The following is a 25,673-nucleotide window of genomic DNA, read 5'->3' as shown; positions in this document are numbered from 1 at the left end:
AGTTAGTTGTTACCGTTGATTAGACAATAAAACAGAGTTGTACCATCTACAGCCGTGTTGGATCATTTGTGCATCAGAGCACCCAACACGATAGCGTACAGACTGGAGGGGCCGAATGGCCTCCTTCGCAGGGATTCTCTGATTCCAGAAATCTGAAGCCTGCCATCTGCAATCCACTAAATGTGCGGTTCATGTTCAAACATTTTAACCCAAAAGTTGAAATGCAGCTTTCCCTGATGGGGCCAGCTCCTGGTTCAAGTGCTTGTGTTCACTCCGGGGATGTTTCTGTGCTTGTGTTCACTCCGGGGATGTTTATGTGGTGAATGTTTTCTTCCTTTATCCCTGCACACTCACCCCCTCCCCCTCACTCAGTGATGATAGTGAGCAATTATGTGAATGAGTCAGAGAGTCGAGTCATGGTGAAATGCAACAATATGGGGTGGGCGGGACCGCCTTCCTGATTGGACAATGCCCGGTGTGACCGGCAGCCGCCTGGGCCAATTGAATAGCGCTCTCCACCCACCCGGGCACCGATTGGTCAGCGGGACTCAGGGCCCGTCCCCATCCCGCTCCCCCATTGGCCGGGCGGGGCTGTGTGACGTCAGGGGGCGCGGCCCGGGCTGTACCTGGTGGGGGCAGAGGTGCGGCCCCGGGTCCCGCAGTCCACCCTCTCCCCTGCTCCGCTCCCCGCTGCCCCATGGACGCCACCTGTGTCCCGGCAGACACCCCCCTCAGCCGGGCCCGGGAGCCCCGACACCACAGCCCCCCGCCGCCCTGTCCTGGACAGGCTGCATCGCAGCAGGAAGATGTGTATGAGAGTCTCCCCGACACTGTGCCCATCACCACCCACATGATGGCCGGCTCTATGGCTGGGGTGATGGAGCACTCCATCATGTTCCCCATCGACACCGTCAAGGTGAGTGTGAGAGAGATATACCTGTGTCTATCTGTACCTGTATCCATCCCTATCCCTAACCCTGTCCCTGTATCAGTATCCATCCCTAACCCTGTCCCTGTGTGTGGATCCCCTGGGCTGGGAGTGTATATAACACACTGGGGTGATGGAGCACTCCATCATGTTCCCCATCGACACCGTCAAGGTGAGTGTGTGAGAGATATACCTGTGTCTATCTGTACCTGTATCCATCCCTAACCCTGTCCCTGTATCCATCCCGAACCCTGTATCAGTATCTCAATCCCTGTATCCATCTCTAACCCTGTATCCATCCCTAACCCTGTATCCATCCCTAACCCTGTCCCTGTCCCTGTGTCCATCCCTAACCCTGTATCCATCCCTAACCCTGTCCCTGTGTGTGAATCCCCTGGGCTGGGAGTGTATACAACACACTGGGGTGATGGAGCACTCCATCATGTTCCCCATCGACACCGTTAAGGTGAGTGTGTGACCTGTATCTATCCAGATCTTGGTCTGTAGCCCTGTGTGTGACAGCACCTCAAACACAAATCTGGTGTTCTTGATGAATAAGGGGTTAATGGGGAGAAGGCAGGAGAATGGGGATAAGGAATATATCAGCCATGATCGATTGGCGGAGCAGACTCGATGGGCCGAGCGGCCTAATTCTGCTCCTATGTCTCGTGGTCTCTGTATTCGCGATACCCCATCTGGAAGTGTGCATAATACACCATGATCATTGGCTGCTCCGTCATGTTCCCCTCCGATCCATTTTAGGACAGAGAGCGGTATCTGTCCCTGTCGCTCTGTCCCTGAATACTCTGGGCGAGGAGCACATGCTGTCTATTAACAGTATTAGGACCAGTCTCTGATGTAACATTAACCTTTTATCTGGTGGTTTTAGTTAAGGGGAAGAGTGTGCTCGATAAATAACATGGGACTGCCCTCTGTGCGATAAATGCACCTTCTTTCGATAAGTTAGACCCATGAGCAGCGTTTTTTTGTCATAGCACTGGGGTAACCTGGGTTATACCCTGGGATAAAATTGTGTTCTGTTAATCGCCCTCTGGAATACCTGTACTTTTTACAACCCAGCATTGCAGTGTGTTTTCTGTGTCGCTGGGACCACATCTGTATCGACGTGTTCTACCTGAAATGAGTGGTAAATCTGCAATATTCCAGTGTTGAGAAACATGTCCCTTAAACTTGTGGTTTGTACCCTGGAGCTGGAGTACATGCTGGGCTGTGTACAGTGGTTTGCAGGAGTCAATTCAAGATTCTCCTTGACCTCAGCACAGAGCCGTGTGCAGGAATTGGAGCAAAGAGCAGGGTGGGGGGGCGGGGTTGGGGGCGGGGGGTGAACTGAATCACTTCTTCTGGAAAGAGCTGGTGCGGACTCAGTGGTCTGTGTTGCACTGTTCAAGGTAGAACCCTGGGACACTAGTAAGATGTATCTTGACCTGTGATAGGTGTGCATTCTATTCCTCACAGTAAGAAGTCTTTCAACACCAGGTTCAAGTCCAACAGGTTTGTTTCAAATCACTAGCTTTCGGAGCGTAGCTACTTCCTCAGGTCATCCTCTATTTATCGGTCTCAGGGATCATCAGCTCTTGCGATCTATCGTAAATAGCAGGCTGGCAGTGTTCCGGGTCTCATGGTGACGCTGACACACTTATCTCCAGACTCTCCTCCTGTATTTAAGCTGAAACGGAACTTGTTATTCCAAAACAGGACTCAAGTCTCGCCTTCCTCTCCTGTCTGCTTTTTCCTGTACGTTACTGTGCATTGTTGATGCTGCTTGCCCGAGCATTGAGATGTGTGAAAGTTGATAAGCCTCGTCTGTAGAATGGCAACAGCTGTCAGTCCTGTTCTGAGAGTTTCCTGGAGTAAGTGCGTTCTGATAACTCTGTTGCGAAATGTCTGAAATATGAGGATTGTTTTCCATGTTTCCTATTCAGGAAATGCTGCCATTTTTACAATTGACCACATTGTCTCGGGTAAACGTGTCTTACTTGCAGACGGGAGTGATCCAGCAAGATGCTGGGTTACTGGGTCTCCTCGCGGATTGAGCATTTTGGTATTCACATGATTTCCCTATCCGAGGCAATGGTTTTCACAAACTCAGTCTCTTTCGACCTGAATCACAATCTCTCTCGTGTTGCTGAAGGCACAGCACCTGTCCGAGATGTCAGGCTCGAGCATTAACCGCTGCCTGGATTCTCCCAGGTTTCAGCAGTTTCTCGGTGATCTGTGTGGATGTTCTTCCCTCGGACCCCGATCTAATTTTCTCCATACTCTGCTGGTTCACACTGCATTTGCGGCTCCTTTGAAACGCAAAGCTTGGCGCCATCCAGGACAAAGCAGCACCACTTGATTGGCGACCCATCCACAAACATTTGCTCCCTCCACCACCGACGCACAGTAGCAGCCGGGTGCAAGATGCGCTGCGGCAACTCACCATCCAAACCCGTGACCTCTACCACCTGAAAAGACCAGGGGAGCACCACCAGCTGCAAGCTCCCCTCCAAGACAAGCGCCACCCTGACCTGGAGCCATGTCGCTGGGTCTGAGAGATGGATCCCCCTTCCGAACACCACCTTCACCACATTAACTGCAGCAGGGCAAGAAAGTGACCCGCTGCCCCCTTCTCCGATGTATATTCGGGATTGGAAATAAATGCCAACCTCGCCCTCCATTTAAGAATTTAACATTGAGTTCAAATTTATCATCCTTGTGAAATTATCCAGCGTATTCACCAAACTTGCTGAATTGTGTGCGGTATATTCTCTTTCTGCAACGTGCTGTGGGAAGTGCTATCTTTCCAGTGTGATGCTAAATCCAGGCCCATCAGAAAGACCCAGTGGCAGGGGCGACACGGTGGCGCAGTGGTTAGCACTGCAGTCTCACGGCGCCGAGGTCCCAGGTTCGATCCCGGCTCTGGGTCACTGTCCGAGTGGAGTTTGCACATTCTCCCCGTGTCTGGCGTGGGTCTCGCCCCCACAGGTCAGGAGCACAGATTTGACGTCGCAGGAGGGGGCCAGTGTTCAGGTAGGTGGTTTGAAGTGTGTCTACTTCAATGCCAGGAGTATACGAAACAAGGTAGGGGAACTGGCAGCATGGGTTGGTACCTGGGACTTCGATGTTGTGGCCATTTCGGAGACATGGATAGAGCAGGGACAGGAATGGATGTTGCAGGTTCCGGGGTTTCGGTGTTTTAGTAAGCTCAGAGAAGGAGGCAAAAGAGGGGGAGGTGTGGCGCTACTAGTCAAGAGCAGTATTACGGTGGCGGAGAGGATGCTAGATGGGGACTCTTCTTCCGAGGTAGTATGGGCTGAAGTTAGAAACAGGAAAGGAGAGGTCACCCTGTTGGGAGTATTTTATAGGCCTCCTAATAGTTCTAGGGATGTAGAGGAAAGGATGGCGAAGATGATTCTGGATAAGAGCGAAAGTAACAGGGTAGTTATTATGGGAGACTTTAACTTTCCAAATATTGACTGGAAAAGATATAGTTCGAGTACAATAGATGGGTCTTTTTTTGTACAGTGTGTGCAGGAGGGTTTCCTGAAACAATATGTTGACAGCCAACAAGAGGCGAGGCCACGTTGGATTTGGTTTTGGGTAATGAACCAGGCCAGGTGTTGGATTTGGAGGTAGGAGAGCACTTTGGGGACAGTGACCACAATTCGGTGACGTTTACGTTAATGATGGAAAGGGATAAGTATACACCGCAGGGCAAGAGTTATAGCTGGGGGAAGGGCAATTATGATGCCATTAGACGTGACTTTGGGGGGATAAGGTGGAGAAGTAGGCTGCAAGTGTTGGGCACACTGGATAAGTGGGGCTTGTTCAAGGATCAGCTACTGCGTGTTCTTGATAAGTATGTACCGGTCAGACAGGGAGGAAGGTGTCGAGCGAGGGAACCGTGGTTTACCAAGGAAGTGGAATCTCTTGTTAAGAGGAAGAAGGAGGCCTATGTGAAGATGTGTGAAGTTTCAGTTGGGGCGATGGATAGTTACAAGGTAGCGAGGAAGGATCTAAAGAGAGAGCTAAGATGAGCAAGGAGGGGACATGAGAAGTATTTGGCAGGTAGGATCAAGGAAAACCCAAAAGCTTTCTATAGGTATGTCAGGAATAAGCGAATGACTTTGGAAAGAGTAGGACCAGTCAAGGACAGGGATGGGAAATTGTGTGTGGAGTCTGAAGAGATAGGCGAGATACTAAATGAATATTTTTCATCAGTATTCACTCAGGAAAAAGATAATGTTGTGGAGGAGAATGCTGAGCCCCAGGCTAATAGAATAGATGGCATTGAGGTACGTAGGGAAGAGGTGTTGGCAATTCTGGACAGGCTGAAAATAGATAAGTCCCCGGGACCTGATGGAATTTATCCTAGGATTCTCTGGGAGGCCAGGGAAGAGATTGCTGGACCTTTGGCTTTGATTTTTATGTCATCATTGGCTACAGGAATAGTGCCAGAGGACTGGAGGACAGCAAATGTGGTCCCTTTGTTCAAAAAGGGGAGCAGAGACAACCCCGGCAACTATAGACCGGTGAGCCTCACGTCTGTAGTGGGTAAAGTCTTGGAGGGGATTATAAGAGACAAGATTTATAATCATTTAGATAGGAATAATATGATCAGGGATAGTCAGCATGGCTTTGTGAAGGGTAGGTCATGCCTCACAAACCTTACTGAGTTCTTTGAGAAGGTGACTGAACAGGTAGACGAGGGTAGAGCAGTTGATGTGGTGTATATGGATTTCAGCAAAACGTTTGATAAGGTTCCCCACGGTAGGCTATTGCAAAAAATTCGGAGGCTGGGGATTGAGGGTGATTTAGAGATGTGGATCAGAAATTGGCTAGCTGAAAGAAGACAGAGGGTGGTGGTTTTTGGGAAATGTTCAGAATGGAGTACAGTCACAAGTGGAGTACCACAAGGATCTGTTCTGGGGCCGTTGCTGTTTGTCATTTTTATCAATGACCTAGAGGAAGGCGCAGAAGGGTGGGTGAGTAAATTTGCAGACGATACTAAAGTCGGTGGTGTTGTCGATAGTGTGGAAGGATGTAGCAGGTTACAGAGGGATATAGATAAGCTGCAGAGCTGGGCTGAGAGGTGGCAAATGGAGTTTAATGTACAGAAGTGTGAGGTGATTCACTTTGGAAGGAATAACAGGAATGCGGAATATTTGGCTAATGGTAAAGTTCTTGAAAGTGTGGATGAGCAGAGGGATCTAGGTGTCCATGTACATAGATCCCTGAAAGTTGCCACCCAGGTTGATAGGGTTGTGAAGAAGGCCTGTGGAGTGTTGGCCTTTATTGGTAGAGGGATTGAGTTCCGGAGTCGGGAGGTCATGTTGCAGCTGTACAGAACTCTGGTACGGCCGCATTTGGAGTATTGCGTACAGTTCTGGTCACCGCATTATAGGAAGGACGTGGATGCTTTGGAGCGGGTGCAGAGGAGATTTACCAGGATGTTGCCTGGTATGGAGGGAAAATCTTATGAGGAAAGGCTGATGGACTTGAGGTTGTTTTCGTTGGAGGGAAGAAGGTTAAGAGGAGACTTAATAGAGGCATACAAAATGATCAGGGGGTTGGATAGGGTGGACAGTGAGAGCCTTCTCCCGTGGATGGATATGGCTGGCACGAGGGGACATAACTTTAAACTGAGGGGTAATAGATATAAGACAGAGGTCAGAGGTAGGTTCTTTACGCAAAGAGTAGTGAGGCCGTGGAATGCCCTACCTGCTACAGTAGTGAACTCGCCAACATTGAGGGCATTTAAAAGTTTATTGGATAAACATATGGATGAGAATGGCATAGTGTAAGTTAGATGGCTTTTGTTTCGGTGCAACATCGTGGGCCGAAGGGCCTGTACTGCGCTGTATCGTTCTATGTTCTATGTTCTAACCCAAAGATGTGCGGGGTAGGTGGATTGAACACGCCAAATTGGAAAAAAAATGAATTGGATACTCTAAATTGAGAAAAGAAAGATCCATTGGTACTGTTTGGAAGGGCAAATGCTTCCTGGTGTCCTGGGCAAGATCATTCCGGAAAACACATGATGTGACCAGGATTGCATTGTTTGTGGGAGCTTACTGTCCCCATCTTTGCATTCGGCAAGTTACAGCCTTCCGCACCTTAAATTGAGCTCCACAGCCTCCGACTGTGAACGCTCTCCCCTCCACCTGCACCCCATTTATATTTCTAGCAATTCATATCCGTTTCTTCCATAGGTGTGTGCTTACCTGCCCATTGTTCCTTGTTCCAGGTTGTCCTTTGACACATTGCTTACCTTTCTTCTGTCGTTCACACCTTCTGATCTCTCAGTGTGCCACTCTCAGCACCCTTCACAACCTTAATCACTCCCATTTACACTCCCTTTGGCTTTTTCTCCACCTCCCACTGCCCCTCTATCCAGCCCCACTGCTCCATGCACCCCCCCCCCATCCCCCTCCATCCCCCACACCAAATCTCTTCCTATTTCCAGCTCTCTCGATTTGATAGTCACCCAGATTCGAAACGTTCGCTCCCTTCTCTCGTCACAGACGCTGTCAGACCTGCCGAGATTGTCCAGCATTTTCTCTTTTTGTTTCCGATTCCAGCCTCCGCGCTAATTTGCTTTTACCCTTCGTGTTTGGGACCTGCTGGGTCCTGAAAGGCACGCCAGAACTTCAAATCCTTTCAATGTGCCGACTGAATTTGCTGGTTTGGGTTCCCGAGCCACCTATTTGATTCAGCGTCACCCCACAAACCTGCAGACACACCTGTACAGTCGCGTGAGGCCCATCAAACTTACCGACCGTCCCAAGTGGGCAGGGACTTCTTTGCCTCTTCCCAGAACCGGGAAATGTGAAGGCTGTTTCCTGGTGTTTGTGGCCGCAGTGGCCAGGGACTGCGTCACGGACCCAGGCTGGGGATAGTTGTGGCTTTTCAATGTCCCCAGTCGATGTGTTCTTGTATAGAATTTACAGTGCAGAAGGAGGCCATTCGGCCCATCGAGTCTGCACCGGCCCTTGGAAAGAGCACCCTAATTTTGCTCCACACCCCCACCCTATCCCAGTAACCCCACCTCATCTTTTTTTTTTTTGCACACAAAGGGCAATTTAGCACGGCCAATCCACCTAACCCGCACATCTTTGGACTGTGGGAGGAAACCGGAGCCCCCGGAGGAAACCCACGCACACACTGGGAGAATGTGCAGACTCCGCACAGAGAGTGACCGAGCGGGGTATCGAACCTGGGACCCTGGCTCTGTGAGGCAGCGGTGCTAACCGCTGTGCTACCGTGCCTCAGTTTTGAACTTCCTCATCGTCGCCCTCCTTTTCACATCGCTCCGTGGCCCTGCACACACGTGTGTCACGCCCTCCGGCCCCCTGAGATTGCTGCCACAGAACATGGCTGCACCGACGGTGACCTGTCTCCGAGCAGCTGAGTACCCTCCGTGAAGCTCTCTGCCTCTGGGCCGTGCTCTGCCCTTCAAAGCTTCCCTTCAAACTTTGGCCAAGCTTGTGCCTGTTGTCAGCCTGTTGTTTGGCGACACTCCTGTGCAGCACCTCGGGGTGTTTCCGTCTGCTGAAGGGGCCCTGTCGTCTGAGTGGGTGTTTTGTTTCGTGATAGACCAGCCTTGAAGAATATCCTTTGTGCTCGGAGACAGCTGGCACTTTTCCTTCCTTGGCTGGATCGGGCAGAGTGGATGCTGAATGTTGAGCTGATTTGTCAAGGCCGTTTGTGTTTGTGCCGGTGTGTCAGTGTGCGTATGTCTCACTTGTTCAATGGTTCCTTCTGTCAATGTCCAGTCACGCTGTGCAATGGGACTGTGTGTCCGGCTTGGGAACGAGACTGCTGGTGATGACGTCGACAGTGACTCCAGGCTTCCTGGACGCGTCAATCGGATGAGTCAGAGACCAGTGTTGCCAAGAGCTCACGGAGCCCATTCATTTCCTCAATCCGAGTTCAAACACCTTGGCCCTCCAGCCGGGCGGCCCTCCTCGGGTCAAAGGCCCTGACGCCTGAGACACGGGCTCGACGATCTGGGGTGACCACCCAACGGTGTGCCCGCCAGCTTTGGAATGAGAACCAGGGTCGGAAACTGAACTCTCTTTGGGAGAAGTGTGCCTGCTGCCTCCTGGATTCCAGTCCGGCCTCCAAAGAGGACAGAGGACACTTGGATTTCTCTCACTCCTGACCTTCCATTACAGCCAGGGAACTACGTTTTGAAGTGTGGTCACTTTTCTGAAGGCAAAGCTGCAACGAACGAGCAACAATGTGATACTCCGTTGTCTGAGCTTCTTCTCTGAAAATGGTACCTTGGCCACTGCAGCGCTCCCTCGATACTGCACCAGGGTGTCAGCTGAGGTTAGGGTGACCCTTCTGACTCGGGATAGGGGTGGGGGGAATGCTCGTCACCACGTCACACCTGACTAGAGGTGGAAGGTGAACAGAACCCCCTCCCTTGCCACTTTCCCTCTGATCCCTCACCCCCAGCCCAAAGAGGCCTCTGGCGTGCTTTTGGCTCGGGTGGCAGCTGGGCTGGGTATAATGTCGGTCTGTGCCACTTCTGTCCCAGCACTGCCGGAGGTGGCCTACAAGCTAAAATTCCTTCTGGGAATGACTGGGTAAAGTTCAGTGCGTGTGAGCCTCTGTCGGAAATTGTCCAACTGTGATTCAAATATCCTGGTCACGGTTTGATTAAGATATTTACTCGTGTCACAGAAACCCGCGTAGTTGTTAGCACTGCTGCCTCACGGCTCCGAGAACCCGGGTTCGATCCCGGCTCTGGGTCACAGTCCGTGTGGAGTTTGCGCATTCTCCCCGTGTCTGCGTGCGTCTCGCCCCCACGATCCACACGTGTGCAGGGTAGGTGGATTGGCCACGCTAAATGTTTTTAAAAAAAGGTGGGGGGGGGGGGGGGAAATCAATGGGACCAAGCCACATCTCTCTGTGCAGTGGAAACCCTGCAGTTTAGGCGTTGTGAGATGGTGTTCCCCCCGCTCCACACTGCACCAACAACAAAGGTTCACCCAACTAATCCTTGGCGTGGAGGAGTGGTCCTGCGAGGGGAGGTTACGTAGGCTGGGCCTTTATCCCACGGACTCAGAAAAATAAGAGGCATTCTCATTCAAACGTGCACTATTCTTGCAGGATCGACGTTGAATGCTGGGGTGGGAGAGGTGGCAGGGCTAGAGGAGATGACAGACCAAGAGAGAGAGAGGGCACAGAGGGGTTTGAAAATCCGCCTCGGAGGTTTAAATTCACGGTGGGACTCAAACAGGAAGGCGCGGAGGTGGGTGTGCGGAAGGGCGATGGGTGAATGAGCCGTACCAGTAATGACACGAGGTTAGCAGAGTTCTCCGAGGTGGGAGCCAGCCAGCCAGCCAGCGGAGCAAAGATTGCAAAATGCTGTCAAGTTTGAAGCAGTAGCCAATCAGATGTAGCTGCTCGTCGCCACAGACGTGTTGGGATCTGTCAACCCTGACTGGGTGAACTGGAGTAAATCCAACATCACAGGGCATTGAGGAAAGGTGTGAACGAAATGGGGCCTGTTTGCACTCTGACCTCCTCTCCTGTGTGCGCAGCGAGGGTTTGATGCTCGATATGTCTATGGAAATAGCTGTCTGGTGGAGAAGGTTCCAGAACAGTCAGTTCCATAGATTTGGCAACATGGCGATTGCCAGATGAAAGCGGGTCTCTGGAGATTGGCGTCTATCGCACTGCCTGTGGTGGGGTTCGGTGCCTCCCTGAACAAGGCGTTGACGACAGAGCTGAATGGAGCCCATGGCCCTGGGGAGCATTGGGCCCCTTGGCCCAAGTTGGGTGTTCTTGGTCAGACTCGGCGTAAACTGCACCCCAGAATACTCTTTGAAATCATCCGAGCTACTTTGCTTTGGCATGTATATCCAACATGAGCATTCACTGCCTGAAGACCACGGGGCATTGGGGTGTTAGTGGTCTAAAAGCTGCCCCTTCTAACTCCGAGAGTGGTGAGAACTCGCTACCGCGGGGAGACGCTGAAGGCATTGATTGCTGGTCTGAATGGGCTGTAAACATGCTCGGTAAAATGACTTTCTGTTGTGCCTTCACTGGCATTGACATGTGTGAATGTTTGCTCCATTTGAGGTGCGGGAGTTTATATCTGGGCTACTGGCTTCAATGGTTTGCTCATTTCCCCCCCCCCCCCCCCCCCCTCCTTCCTTCCCCAGCTCCCTAGTGCTGGCGGAGGGATCACTGAACCTTCAGGTGATCAGTGCAAAAAGCATTGAATACCTACCATCTGGGCAGTTGTGCGATGGTCCCTGAAGCCTTGTCTGATAAGGGTGGAGCCTTTTGGCGGCTGTCTGCTTGCTCTTACCGTTGCACCACCGAGAGTCGCACTCTTGGAATTGGATTCAGCAAGTCGGCAGGGAGCCCTGTGCTTGGAGCCCTCCAGAGGGCCGGGGAGCTGTTGCACTGTTTGACATGGCCCGGTCGTGGTGTCGACGGTCCGATGGCACCTCCTTTGGAAGAGAAGCGGAGGTGCTCTCCCCACGCTCTTCAGTACTTATCCTTCAAACCAAGTTCCAAGGGCCGGTGCAGACTCGATGGGCCGAATGGCCTCCTTCTGCCCTGTAAATTCTATGATCCGAAACCAGACCATCTGGTCACGGCGCTGGCGGAATCTCGCTGCGCCCAAGATTAACCGCCACGTTTCCGAGCGCGGCCGAGCGCGGCGACAGAGGTACCGTCAACGGGCGCGACAGAAATGCAATGCGAGTTCTTTTTGTTTCTTGGAGGGTGGGGGGGGGGGGGGTGATATCTGGGAGTTGCCTTCTGATTTGGTTTCTTTTTTGTTTCCCCCCCCCCCTCCCCTCTACACAGACACGCATGCAGAGCTTACAGCCCAACCCCAAGGCGCAGTACAAGAATGTGTTTGAAGGCCTGCTGAGGATCATGCACACTGAAGGTTACCGGAGACCTTTTCGAGGACTGAATGCGATGGTGCTCGGGGCAGGGCCCGCTCATGCTATGTACTTTTCCAGCTATGAGAAAATGAAAAGGACATTAAGTGATGCCAGCGGTCATGACGGCAATAGTCACTTAGCAAACGGTATTTGACGATTAAGTCCGGTGAATTCTATACTCTAACATTCCGCTACCAGCCTGACTCGCTCCTGGCCTTTTAACCGGTCAGCAAGTGTAAGCTTTTCTCTAATAGTTGTGTGTTTTGCATGCCTGTCTGTTGGGGAAAATGTTCATGCTGTGATTGGGCTGTCTCCTTGAGTGGGTGGTCAAGGTTTGAACTTGACCTCATCAGCTCTTGGCTTTGGGCTTTCTTCCTGTCTTCTGAGTCGGGTCTCCCGCCGGGCTGAGAATCTGGCCGGTTACCAGAACTTGGGGCCTCGGGACAGTCTGAGTTTCTCCCTCCAGATGAATGGTCCACGGTGTTGTGCGTTTTCTCTACTCCTCGGTCTTTTCTGTGGCTCTGTTCCAATTAGGGCAATCAGTGAATTTGCCTTCTTTCTATATTGTCTATGTCCGAATGCTGAGAGTCGCCAGGTATTGAATGATACCACCACAAGTTTCAACCGGCTATCGATCAAAGAGCCAAACACTAGTTAGTTAGTTCAAGGTCAAGGGTACTTTATTTGCACACAATTAGTATTGCAACATAAACACTATTAGTTAACTACACCTATCAGCTAAGACAACCTGTACTTAACTTCGGGCACCCGGCTTAGGTCAGAGAACAGTGGCCGCTGTTCAATTCAGGATCTCTCGGGTTCGAAGGAGTAATTGCTGCTCAGCTGGGCTCATCCGTCTGGTAGCGGGCGTTGAACTCGAACTCACTTCTGGTGTTGCTGCAATTGGCGATGACCGTGACCAGGGTACCAAGGCCAAGAGAGAGCGAACATATGGCGAACTCTTCTTCTCATACTCAGGGGTTTTTCGCGCTCTTTTGGGCGGTCCTTCGATTTGGGCCTTACTAATTGGGTGATCCCTGATCGCTCTGTTCGATTCCTTAACCAATAGGTGGGTGGGATCTGGATAGCTGGGCGTGTCCCAAGCGGTCACTGACCCTGTTGTTTGCGTTTCCCTTGAACAGGGAGTGGTGTCGAAATGTCTGGGACTGTCCCGGTTGCTTGAGTACCAGTCCTTTGTTTTGGGGAAGATGGGCCATCAAATGCTAATCGGCCTGATTAACATGCTAATGGGACGGGGTTTTGATACCGTCTGGACTTTGCTGACAAATATGCATTTCAGGCTCAGAACCTGCCTCAACTAATTTGGCAGGGGAATGGGAACCGGATTTGTAGTCCAGCAACTAAGGTAGCCGATATTCAGGACGCCAAAGCGTTTAATGAGGCAGTGGGGAAGGGAACACTGACAAAGGAGAGTACTTGCAGGCACGGAGATGGGTTGAAGTGTGTATACTTCAACGCAAGAAGCATCAGGAATAAGGTGGGTGAACTTAAGGCATGGATCGGTACTAGGGACTACGATGTGGTGGCCATCACGGAAACGTGGATAGAAGAGGGGCAGAAATGGTTGTTGGAGGTCCCTGGTTATAGATGTTTCAATAAGATTAGGGAGGGTGTTAAAAGAGGTGGGGGGGTGGCATTATTAATTAGAGATAGTATAACAGCTGCAGAAAGGCAGTTCGAGGAGTATCACCCTATTGAGGTAGTATGGGTTGAAGTCAGAAATAGGAAAGGAGCAGTCACCTTGTTAGGAGTTTTCCATAGGCCCCCCAATAGTAGCAGAGATGTGGAGGAACAGATTGGGAAACAGATTTTGGAAAGGTGCAGAAGTCATAGGGTAGTAGTCATGGGTGACTTTAACTTCCCAAATATTGAGTGGAAACTCTTTAGATCAAATAGTTTGGATGGGGTGGTGTTTGTGCAGTGTGTCCAGAAAGCTTTTCTAACACAGTATGTAGATTGTCCGACCAGAGGAGGGGCAATATTGGATTTAGTACTTGGTAATGAACCAGGGCAAGTGATAGATTTGTTAGTGGGGGAGCATTTTGGAGATAGTGACCACAATTCTGTGACTTTCACTTTAGTAATGGAGAGGGATAGGTACGTGCAACAGGGCAAGGTTTACAATTGGGGGAAGGGTAAATACGATGTTGTCAGACAAGAATTGAAGTGCATAAGTTGTGAACATAGGCTGGCAGGGAAGGACACAAGTGAAATGTGGAACTTGTTCAAGGAACAGGTGCTACGTGTCCTTGATATGTATGTCCCTGTCAGGCAGGGAAGAGATGGTCGAGTGAGGGAACCATGGTTGTCTATATGGACTTCAGTAAGGCCTTTGACAAGGTCCCTCATGGTAGACTAGTACAAAAGGTGAAGTCACACGGGATCAGGGGTGAGCTGGCAAGGTGGATACAGAACTGGCTAGGTCATAGAAGGCAGAGAGTAGCAATGGAAGGATGCTTTTCTAATTGGAGGGCTGTGACCAGTGGTGTTCCACAGGGATCAGTGCTGGGACCTTTGCTCTTTGTAGTATATATAAATGATTTGGAGGAAAATGTAACTGGTCTGATTAGTAAGTTTGCAGACGAGACAAAGGTTGGTGGAATTGCGGATAGCGATGAGGACTGTCAGAGGATACAGCAGGATTTAGATTGTTTGGAGACTTGGGCGGAGAGATGGCAGATGGAGTTTAATCCGGACAAATGTGAGGTAATGCATTTTGGAAGGTCTAATGTAGGTAGGGAATATACAGTGAATGGTAGAACCCTCAAGAGTATTGAAAGTCAAAGAGATCTAGGAGTACAGGTCCACAGGTCATTGAAAGGGGCAACACAGGTGGAGAAGGTAGTCAAGAAGGCATACGGCATGCTTGCCTTCATTGGCCGGGGCATTGAGTATAAGAATTGGCAAGTCATGTTGCAGCTGTATAGAACCTTAGTTAGGTCACACTTGGGAGTATAGTGTTCAGTTCTGTTCGCCACACTACCAGAAGGATGTGGAGGCTTTAGAGAGGGTGCAGAAGAGATTTACCAGGATGTTGCCTGGTATGGAGGGCATTAGCTATGAGGAGCGGTTGAATAAACTCGGTTTGTTCTCACTGGAACGAAGGAGGTTGAGGAGCAACCTGAAAGAGGTCTACAAAATTATGAGGGGCATAGACAGAGTGGATAGTCAGAGGCTTTTCCCCAGGGCAGAGGGGTCAATTACTAGGGGGCATAGGTTTAAGGTGAGAGGGGCAAGGTTTAGAGGAGATGTACGAGGCAAGTTTTTTACGCAGAGGGTAGTGGGTGCCTGGAACTCGCTACCGGAGGAGGTGGTGGAAGCAGGGACGATAGTGACATTTAAGGGGCATCTTGACAAATACATGAATAGGATGGGAATAGAGGGATATGGACCCAGGAAGTGTAGAAGATTGTAGTTTAGTCAGGCAGCATGGTCGGCACGGGCTTGGAGGGCCGAAGGGCCTGTTCCTGTGCTGTACATTTCTTTGTTCTTTGTTTGTTCTTTGACAAGAGAGGTTGAATGTCTTGTTAAGAGGAAAAAGGAGACTTATGTAAGGCTGAGGAAACAAGGTTCAGACAGGGCATTGGAGGGATACAAGATAGCCAGGAGGGAACTGAAGAAAGGGATTAGGAGAGCTAAGAGAGGGCATGAACAATCTTTGGCGGGTAGGTTCAAGGAAAACCCCAAGGCCTTTTACACATATGTGAGAAATATGAGAATGACTAGAGCGAGGGTAGGTCCGATCAAGGACAGTAGTGGGAGATTGTGTATTGAGTCTGAAGAGATAGGAGAGGTCTTGAACGAGTACTTTTCTTCTGTATTTACAAATGAGAGGGGCGATATTGTTGGAGAGGACAGTGTGAAACAGATTGGTAAGCTCGAGGAAATACTTGTTAGGAAGGAAGATGTGTTGGGCATTTTGAAAAACTTGAGGATAGACAAGTCCCCCGGGCCTGACGGGATATATCCAAGGATTCTATGGGAAGCAAGAGATGAAATTGCAGAGCCGTTGGCAATGATCTTTTCGTCCTCACTGTCAACAGGGGTGGTACCAGGGGATTGGAGAGTGGCGAATGTCGTGCCCCTGTTCAAAAAAGGGACGAGGGATAACCCTGGGAATTACAGGCCAGTTAGTCTTACTTCGGTGGTAGGCAAAGTAATGGAAAGGGTACTGAAGGATAGGATTTCTGAGCATCTGGAAAGACACTGCTTGATTAGGGATAGTCAGCACGGATTTGTGAGGGGTAGGTCTTGCCTTACAAGTCTTATTGAATTCTTTGAGAAGGTGACCAAGCATGTGGATGAAGGTAAAGCAGTGGATGTAGTGTACATGGATTTTAGTAAGGCATTTGATAAGGTTCCCCAGGGTAGGCTTATGAAGAAGGTAAGGAGGCATGGGATAGTGGGAAATTTGGCCAGTTGGATAACGAACTGGCTAACCGATAGAAGTCAGAGAGTGGTGGTGGATGGCAAATATTCAGCCTGGATCCCAGTTACCAGTGGCGTACCGCAGGGATCTGTTCTGGGTCCTCTGCTGTTTGTGATTTTCATTAATGACTTGGATGAGGGAGTTGAAGGGTGGGTCAGTAAATTTGCAGACGATACGAAGATTGGGGGAGTTGTGGATAGTAAGGAGGGCTGTTGTCGGCTGCAAAGAGACATAGATAGGATGCAGAACTGGGCTGAAAAGTGGCAGATGGAGTTTAACCCTGAAAAGTGTGAGGTTGTCCATTTTGGAAGGACAAATATGAATGCGGAATACAGGGTTAACGGTAGAGTTCTTGGCAATGTGGAGGAGCAGAGAGACCTTGGGGTCTATGTTCATACATCTTTGAAAGTTGCCACTCAAGTGGATAGAGTTGTGAAGAAGGCCTATGGTGTGCTCGCGTTCATTAACAGAGGGATTGAATTTAAGAGCCGTGAGGTGATGATGCAGCTGTACAAAACTTTGGTAAGGCCACATTTGGAGTACTGTGTACAGTTCTGGTCGCCTCATTTTAGGAAGGATGTGGAAGCTTTGGAAAAGGTGCAAAGAAGATTTACCAGGATGTTGCCAGGAATGGAGAGTAGGTCTTACGAGGAAAGGTTGAGGGTGCTAGGCCTTTTCTCATTCGAACGGAGAAGGATGAGGGGTGACTTGATCGAGGTTTATAAGATGATCAGGGGAATAGATAGAGTAGACAGTCAGAGACTTTTTCCTCGGGTGGAACAAACCATTACAAGGGGACATAAATTTAAGGTGAAAGGTGGAAGATATAGGAGGGATATCAGAGGTAGGTTCTTTACCCAGAGAGTAATGGGGGCATGGAATGCACTGCCTGTGGAAGTAGTTGAGTCGGAAACATTAGGGACCTTCAAGCAGCTATTGGATAGGTACATGGATTACGGTAAAATGATATAGTGTAGATTAATTTGTTCTCAAGGGCAGCACGATAGCATTGTGGATAGCACAATTGCTTCACAGCTCCAGGGTCCCAGGTTCGATTCCGGCTTGGGTCACTGTCTGTGCGGAGTCTGCACGTCCACCCCGTGTCTGCGTGGGTTTCCTCCGGGTGCTCCGGTTTCCTCCCACAGTCCAAAGATGTGCAGGTTAGGTGAATTGGCCAATGATAAATTGCCCTTAATGTCCAAAATTGCCCTTGGTGTTGGGTGGAGGTGTTGAGCTTGGGTAGGGTGCTCCTTCCAAGAGCTGGTGCAGACTCAAAGGGCCGAATGGCCTCCTTCTGCACTGTAAATTCAATGATAATCTATGATTAATCTAGGACAAAGGTTCGGCACAACATTGTGGGCCGAAGGGCCTGTTCTGTGCTGTATTTTCTATGTTCTATGACTCTTGGCTTGTCCATTTTACCCATCAGTCTTTGCGAGTTGCTCTGTACCTAGTTGGAACTGGCCATCTCAGATGGCTACAACGGCTGGAGGGAGAGACCCATGACCATCACTGCAAGTGTCAGCTATTGGGGTTCAGGGCGATTGTGTGTCAGAAATGTTCCCGCTGCCGTTGGGTTTCAAGGAGAGGTCATGGGCTGGGTGACTGGGAAACAAAAGGGACCCCCCCCCCTCCCGCCTTTCTGAATGATGGGCCTGATGAGTGAGAGACGGGGCCTCCATTGGAGTTGTGCACTTGCCCCACGCCTCTGATCCTGGTCTCGTTGTCGCACCTGTTAATGTGCAGAGGTTCAACCCTTGACATGAAATTCTCAAGACACGGCCAAGTGATGTACTTGCGAGGCTGGATAGGCTCTGGTCAGGCCCCATTTGGAGTATTGTGAGCAGTTTTGGGCCCCGTATCTAAGGAAGGATGTGCTGACCTTGGAAAGGGTCCACAGGAGGTTCACAAGAATAATCCCTGGAATGAAGAGCTTGTCGTATGAGGAATGGTTGAGGACTCTGGGTCTGTACTCGTTGGGGTTTAGAAGGATGAGAGGGGATCTTATTGAAACTTATAGGATACTGCGAGGCCTGGATGGAGTGGACGTGGAGAGGATGTTTCCACTTGTGGGAAAAACTAGAAGCAGAGGAATTAAGCCAATCTCAGACTAAAGGGACTATCCTTTAAAACTGAGATGAGGAGGGATTTCTTCAGCCAGAGGGTGGTGAATCTGTGGAACTCTTTGCCGCAGAAGGCTGTGGAGGCCAATTCACTGAGTGTCTTTAAGACAGAGACAGATAGGTTCTTGATTAATAAGGGGATCAGGGGTTATGGGGAGAAGGCAGGAGAATGGGGATGAGAAAAATATCAGCCATGATTGAATGGCGGAGCAGACTCGATGGGCCGAGTGGCCTAATTCTGCTCCCATGCCTTATGGCCTTAAGTGGCTTGAAGCAACCATGGGGAAGTATTGTGCTCACACTTGATACTGTCCCACCAAACATCCCAGTCTGGCTGTTTCTGTGAATATTAGCCAGCATGACATTATTTTTATTCCTTTCCCATGGCCAAGGTGATAGTGTCGGTGGGGGGGGTACCTATTGGGTTTTTATTTGGATGTGAGGGAAGGTGGGGCAGCAGGATGAATACATTTGCTCAATTGTAAGTTTATGTTCTGGCTGTTAACTCTGGTCACCCGGCAACTGTCGTCCTCGCAGAGAAGGAAAGAGCTTGCATTTCTCTCTCACCTACTCGATGTTCTCTGGACATCCCAAACCAATTTATTTAGACTACTCTATTCTTTTTTTTTTTTTGCCAATTCAGGGTCAATTTAGCGCGGCCAATCCACCTACCCTTGCACATCTTTGGGATGTGGGGGTGAGACCCACGCAGACACGGGGGAGAAAGTGCGAACTCCACACGGACAGTGACCCAGGGCCGGGATCGAACCTGGGACCTCGGCGGCGTGAGGCAGCTGTGCTAACCACTGCGCCACCTTGCTGGCCCCAAACCAATTTTTATGGCCAGTGCAGTGGCCCTGAATTGCGGTCACGGTCGTAATGCAGTGGGAAAGTGATGTGATGTGGTGCCGCACGGGTTGTATTTATGGGGCAAGGAATTCTGCCAACCATTCCAGGGAAATTTCCAACTTTCCGCTTGGATTCCTCAAAAAGCAGCTGTCAATAAAAATTAATTCTGAACCCGTTGGATATCACACCACGATAACACTTGATTCACTCCGAGTGACTTGGAGCTGGTCGGTTCGAGCGGGTCACAGCAGTCGCCTTGGTGACGGATTCACTTGCTGTCTGAGGCCCCTGTTGTAGATAGCAGCGAGATCAGGACAGATTTCCCCCTTGTCTCTGGAGTACTCCAAATGCCCAAAGTCTTTCCATCTCTCTTTTTTATAAATATAAATTTAGGGGACCCAATTATTTTTTTTTTCCAATTAAGGGGGCAATTTGGCATGGCCAATCCACCTAACCTGCGTCATTCCACCTCTGCCTGGGATACACTCAAAGGAGCGTTCGTGGATCTCTGGGGCGGAGAGATCCCTCCTCCTCTCAATCCCAAATGACTGACCCCTTCAAATTGAGACCATGACCCTGAGTCCAGCCGGGAGATCCCAGAGTTCTGGGAGCTCCAGTGTACTGTGTCCCAAGGCAGCTTGAGAGTGTTGCTGGGTGAGGGTGGCGCAGTGGTTAGCACTGCTGCCTCACGGCGCCGAGGTCCCGGGTTCGATCCCGGCCCCGGGTCACTGTCCGTGTGGCGTTTGCACATTCTCCCCACGTCTGCGTGGGTCCCATCCCCACAACCCAAAGATGGACAGGTTAGGTGGATTGGCCACGCTAAATTACCCCTCCATTGGAAAAAATAATAATTGGGTACTGACAAAGAGTACCCAAACAAAAGAGTGTGTATGCTGCGCTAACACCAGACCATGGGGTGCATGTCAGGAGTTTGTGGTTCAGTGGCCCCGCTGACTTCCCCTCCACACTCCGGGAATGAGCGCAGTGTGAATCTGCCGCCGGATTGATTGGTTGTGAACCCGCTTCTGAGTGGTCTTGCTGATGGGAGGTGCAGATGCGCTGATGGGAGGTGCAGATGCGCTGATGGGAGGTGCAGATGCGCTGATGGGAGGTGCAGATGCGCTGATGGGAGATGCAGATGCGCTGATGGGAGATGCAGATGCGCTGATGGGAGATGCAGATGCGCTGATGGGAGGTGCAGATGCGCTGATGGGAGATGCAGATGCGCTGATGGGAGATGCAGATGCGCTGATGGGAGGTGCAGATGCGCTGATGGGAGGTGCAGATGCGCTGATGGGAGCTGCAGATGCGCTGATGGGAGGTGCAGATGCGCTGATGGGAGATGCAGATGCGCTGATGGGAGGTGCAGATGCGCTGATGGGAGGTGCAGATGCGCTGATGGGAGGTGCAGATGCGCTGATGGGAGGTGCAGATGCGCTGATGGGAGGTGCAGATGCGCTGATGGGAGATGCAGATGCGCTGATGGGAGATGCAGATGCGCTGATGGGAGGTGCAGATGCGCTGATGGGAGGTGCAGATGCGCTGATGGGAGATGCAGATGCGCTGATGGGAGGTGCAGATGCGCTGATGGGAGATGCAGATGCGCTGATGGGAGGTGCAGATGCGCTGATGGGAGGTGCAGATGCGCTGATGGGAGATGCAGATGCGCTGATGGGAGGTGCAGATGCGCTGATGGGAGATGCAGATGCGCTGATGGGAGGTGCAGATGCGCTGATTGGAGGTGCAGATGCGCTGATGGGAGGTGCAGATGCGCTGATGGGAGGTGCAGATGCGCTGATGGGAGGTGCAGATGCGCTGATGGGAGGTGCAGATGCGCTGATGGGAGATGCAGATGCGCTGATGTCCTCTTTGTTTTGTGCTCCAGGTGTGGCGGGAGGCTTGGCAACGCTGGTCCACGATGGCGTGATGACACCCGCTGAAGGTAATGACGGTGTGAGGGCCAAGTGGGGGGTGGAGGGGGAAGTTAGTGTTCCAAGGGATGTCATTGCCATGGCCTTGCTGCAGCTTCTGTGGTGAAGGCAGTCGGGTGCGGTACAGCTCAGGGGAGACTGCCCTTGGGCCGGGCGGGCGGTGGGGCCGCCTTCTTGGTTCAGGCACTGAGCTGCCCAGACCCCAGTACTGCAGGGTGGCAGGGAGGGAGAGGGGGCAGCTTGGCATTGGAGCGGGAGAGGTCAGGAGCCGCCTTTCCGTTTCTCCAGGGCTGGCCAACCATTCCTCCCAGGGTCTGCGCGGCGCAGGGTGGGCGCGGACCCCCGGGGTGGGCCAAAGGTTTCATCGAATTTACAGTGCAGAAGGAGGCCATTCGGCCCATCGAGTCTGCACCGGCTCTTGGAAAGAGCACCCTATCCCCATAACCCAGTAACCCCACCCAACACTAGGGGCACTAGTTTCCTCCTGAGCTGCAAGGGCTCGGGGACGGGGAGGTGTGACGCTCAGGCACCGGGGGTGGGATATTCTGGCCCGGACCCTGACCCTGCGGCATGTCCAAATCGGCCCGTCGCCGGCTGGCGTCGGAACCTGCGGTCCCGCGTTTTGAGGGCGAGTTCGAGGGGGCCGGTTCGGCCTTTGCGTGGTGGCCTGGGGGGAGTAGCTGCACTCTCCCAAGTGACAGCTGCTGGGACATGTTGGGTGGCCCCTCTCTCCCTGGCCAGGCTGTTTGTTCGCCCTGCCTGGGGGGGGGGGGGGGGGGGGGGTCCCTGCAGTCCCAGGGGGCTGGGGGCGCCACGGTGTGAGGCATTCCCGGGGGAACGTGGGACGCCTGTGCAGAGAGTGCGGGGGGGGGGGGAATGTGCCTGTAATTCAGGCGGTGTTCGTTCGGGCCAGGCTGTGTTTAACCCCCTTGTCCTTTCTGACACCCGCAGCTGTGAAGCAGCGAATGCAGATGTTTAACTCTCCGTACCGGGGAGTCTGGCACTGTGTCCGGGTGGTGCGCACGGTGGAGGGACCCAGAGCGTTTTACCGCAGCTACACCACGCAGCTGACCATGAACGTGCCCTTCCAGGCCATCCACTTCATGGCCTACGAGTTCCTGCAGGAGCAGCTGAACCCTTGCCGCCGCTACAACCCCTCATCGCACATGGTGGCGGGGGCGCTGGCGGGGGCCGTGGCGGCCACGGCCACCACGCCGCTGGACGTCTGCAAGACGCTGCTCAACACGCAGGAGAACCTGAAGCTGGGCTCGCTGGGGCTGAGGAACAGGCGCCTCTCGGGCATGGCCAGCGCCCTGTGGGCCGTCTACCGCATCGGCGGGCTGCCCGCCTACTTCAAGGGCGCCCAGGCCCGGGTCGTCTACCAGATGCCCTCCACGGCCATCTGCTGGTCGGTCTACGAGTTCTTCAAATACTTCATCACCAAACAGCAGCAACAGGCCCGGCCCCCCCTGCCTTGAGGGCGACCCTCGCCCACCTGAGCCCGGGGGCGGCCTGGCATCGAGGCAAGGCGCCCCCGCGGGTTCCCAGCAGGTGGTTGGGGAAGTTACGGGGACGCCTGGCTGGCTCGCTGCTCGGAACAAGCCCCCTTTATATCTCAGAGGCGGTATCCGCACGGGGGGGGTCGGTGAGGTGTCCGGACTCCGGCGTGTGACTGTCGGGGCAGGGACAGCGCCGTGCCCGCCGCCACCCCCCTCCCTTTGTGCCTTTGCCAAATATCCCTTTGAATAAATGGTCTGACGCAACCCCGGGCGAGTTGGAGGTGGCCTCTGTCGTGGTCTGAGGGAGTGGGGCTTCGTTTTCAAGACCATCATGTATGTGCCTGGCACCTCGGTAAGGGGGGGGGGGGGGGGCGAGCCCCACACACACACACACACACAGAGCTCACCGAGGGGCATGGGGATGGATGGTGGGGGAAAGAAAATAAAAGAAGGGTCATGGCTTCGGAACCTTGTTCTTTGAAGCAAAATAGAGAGAGGGTTGACATCAGGCAACCGGGCTCAGTGATGCCTGTCACATCCGAATGGCAGGGTGTCTGTCGGTGGAGGAAGAGAAGGGCAGGGGATTTGCAGCAACGAGGAGGGGACGTGAGATGTGTCCAGTGAAAGAGATATTTGGAGAAGTTGGACGCGGAATGTGTTGACGGGTTGGAGGATGTTTCTGACTATCTGGTTTTCAGACAGGTGCATTGGAGGTGGGAAGGGGTTGGGGCTTTTTGTGGTGTTTGTTGATCTTTCAATGTCGCAGACTCCTGAAGCAGCCATAATTGAAATAAAAGTTTGTGTCTTTTCAGAGCACCTCTCGCACGCTGCGAAGACGGGGGGCAGTCAGAAATATGAGAACATTAAAATAACCTTCAGTCATAAAATGTTGAGTTTCCAGAATGGTCCCTTGCTGTGTCAATGATCCCTTTTTGCTCCGGCCCCCTTGCTCCCTCCCTCTCTGTCCTACGACCTTTCATTCCCCTCCTGTCCAGCACTTCCTCTCTTCAATCCCCTGCCCGTGTCTCTCTTCAGGCAAGGCACCTCCTTGTTTTCTGTTGAATGTCCGAAGGTTTCAAATCGTCGCTGAGATTAAAACTCGCTGACGGTATTTTTAATGTATCTGGTTTTAAATTTCCCCCCTTGGATTCTCCACTGGCCGAGTGGGGTTTGCACCTGTCACGCAGGGTGATCTGTTTTGTGAAATGGAATAGGATTTTTGAAGTGCAGCTCTTCGCCGAGGACGCCAGGCCCACAGGGCCAGGTGCACTCGGAGGCGGGCAGCTGGGCACAGGTTGGCGTCCTTCCTCCACTCCGTCGCTGGCCAACCTCTGAAGAACACTGCCACGGCCTGGTGTGTGTTTGCCGTGGCCCCGCCTGACTGAAACTCGCACCGGGCCTCATTCAGATTTTGCCACCTCTTAACCTCTGCTGCACTCCTCAACGCACTGTCATCAATACTTTTAGTTTTCCACTGTGTGTGTGGGCATCCGGCATGCTTGCCTTCATTGGCCGGGGCATTGGGTATAAGAATTGGCAAGTCATGTTGCAGCTGTATAGAACCTTAGTTAGGCCACACTTGGCGTATAGTGTTCAATTCTGGTCGCCACACTACCAGAAGGATGTGGAGGCTTTAGAGAGGGTGCAGAAGAGATTTACCAGGATGTTGCCTGGTATGGAGGGCATTAGCTATGAGGAGCGTTTGAATAAACTCTGTTTGTTCCCACTGGAACAAAGTAGGTTGAGGGGCGACCTGATAGAGGTCTACAAAATTATGAGGAGCATAGACAGAGTGGATAGTCAGAGACTTTTCCCCAGGGTAGAGGGGTCAATTACTAGGGGGCATAGGTTTAAGGTGCGAGGGGCTAGGTTTAGAGGAGATGTACGAGGTAAGTTTTTTACACAGAGTAGTGGGTGCCTGGAACTCGCTGCCGGAGGAGGTGGTGGAAGCAGGGACGATAGTGACGTTTTAAGGGGCATCTTGACAAATACATGAATAGGATGGGAATAGAGGGATACGGACCCAGGAAGTGCAGAAGATTTTAGTTTAGTCGGGCAGCATGGTCGGCACGGGCTTGGAGGGCAGAAGGGCCTGTCCCTGTGCTGTACATTTCTTTGTTCTTTGTCCTTTGTTGTGTGTGTGCGTGTGTATGTATGAAGAGACGTCAGTGTCTGATTGGAGAATTGCTTTACACTGGCGGTCTGGCAAATAGATGTCTGTAAGAATTTCCAAAGATTCTTCGAAACTGAAGAACATGTATTTTTTACAACGCTAAATTAAAACGAAAAGTAATTATTTTAAACTGGTCGCCCGTGTCTGATGTTTTGGTGCCGCGTCCCATTTCTTGACTGCTTTGGGGGGGGGGGTTCCGCCACAGCGGTTTGAGGGCGGGTAGGCTGCGAAGGCGGGTGGACGCTGCCTGTGGCCAGGACTGATGCACGCACCTCCCAAGCTGCTTACGGTCCTTGGCCTGAACTTGGACGAGTGGCTGGCAGTGCAGCAAGGAGCGAGAAGCTAATTGGACGGACAAAGAAAAATCGCGTCAACAAGCCCAAGCCTCTCGTGACGTTCGAAATTTGGTATTCTTGCCTGTCCTGATGGGTACGAGGACAAAAACTTCGACGACACGTCTCTTTTTTTCCAGTCATGCTGAAGTGAATCATTGGGGTGAATTGCTTTGCCCGGTTGGGTGGGAGAGTCAAAGTTTTTTGTGTTCTGCGGTGGGTTGCTGTCGGTTGAACAAGGTGAGACGTGAGTGTGAAGCAGTGGAAGTAACAGTGGGACCTGAGTCACCGTCACCTCGCAAACTGGTCTCGTGCTGTTTGAGGAGGTGCCCAGAGGGTGGCGCTCTCGGCCTTCCATTCAGCTCCGCTCCTAGAGGCCGGCTCTCGTCACGCACCATGTTGCAGATTGAATTTCAGCATTGGGACTTGCATTCACACGGCGGTTGTCGCTCACGGCAACCGGACGTCC

The 25,673-nt window shown here is 51.9% G+C and overlaps 1 protein-coding gene across 2 annotated transcripts; it reads left to right on the top strand.

The window, feature by feature from the left end:
- The first annotated feature begins 618 nt into the window (after positions 1–618).
- On the top strand, positions 619–23,061 carry LOC140396843 (mitoferrin-1-like). 2 transcript variants are annotated; one of them, XM_072485612.1, is made up of 4 exons: positions 619–916; positions 11,765–11,993; positions 21,155–21,211; positions 22,152–23,061. In XM_072485612.1, exons 1-4 carry the CDS (start codon positions 698–700, stop codon positions 22,676–22,678), a joined length of 1,032 nt encoding a protein of 343 aa, XP_072341713.1. In that variant the 5' UTR covers positions 619–697; the 3' UTR covers positions 22,679–23,061. The 2 variants fall into 2 exon arrangements, with proteins under 2 accessions (XP_072341713.1, XP_072341714.1); XM_072485613.1 differs by lacking the exon at positions 619–916 and adding an exon at positions 1,060–1,100.
- Positions 23,062–25,673: the final 2,612 nt, after the last annotated feature.

Source organism: Scyliorhinus torazame, chromosome 20 (assembly GCF_047496885.1).
Source record: "Scyliorhinus torazame isolate Kashiwa2021f chromosome 20, sScyTor2.1, whole genome shotgun sequence".
NCBI lineage: Eukaryota > Metazoa > Chordata > Chondrichthyes > Carcharhiniformes > Scyliorhinidae > Scyliorhinus > Scyliorhinus torazame.
Note: the sequence above shows the minus strand (reverse complement) of the source record. Positions and strands in the feature narration are given on the sequence as shown.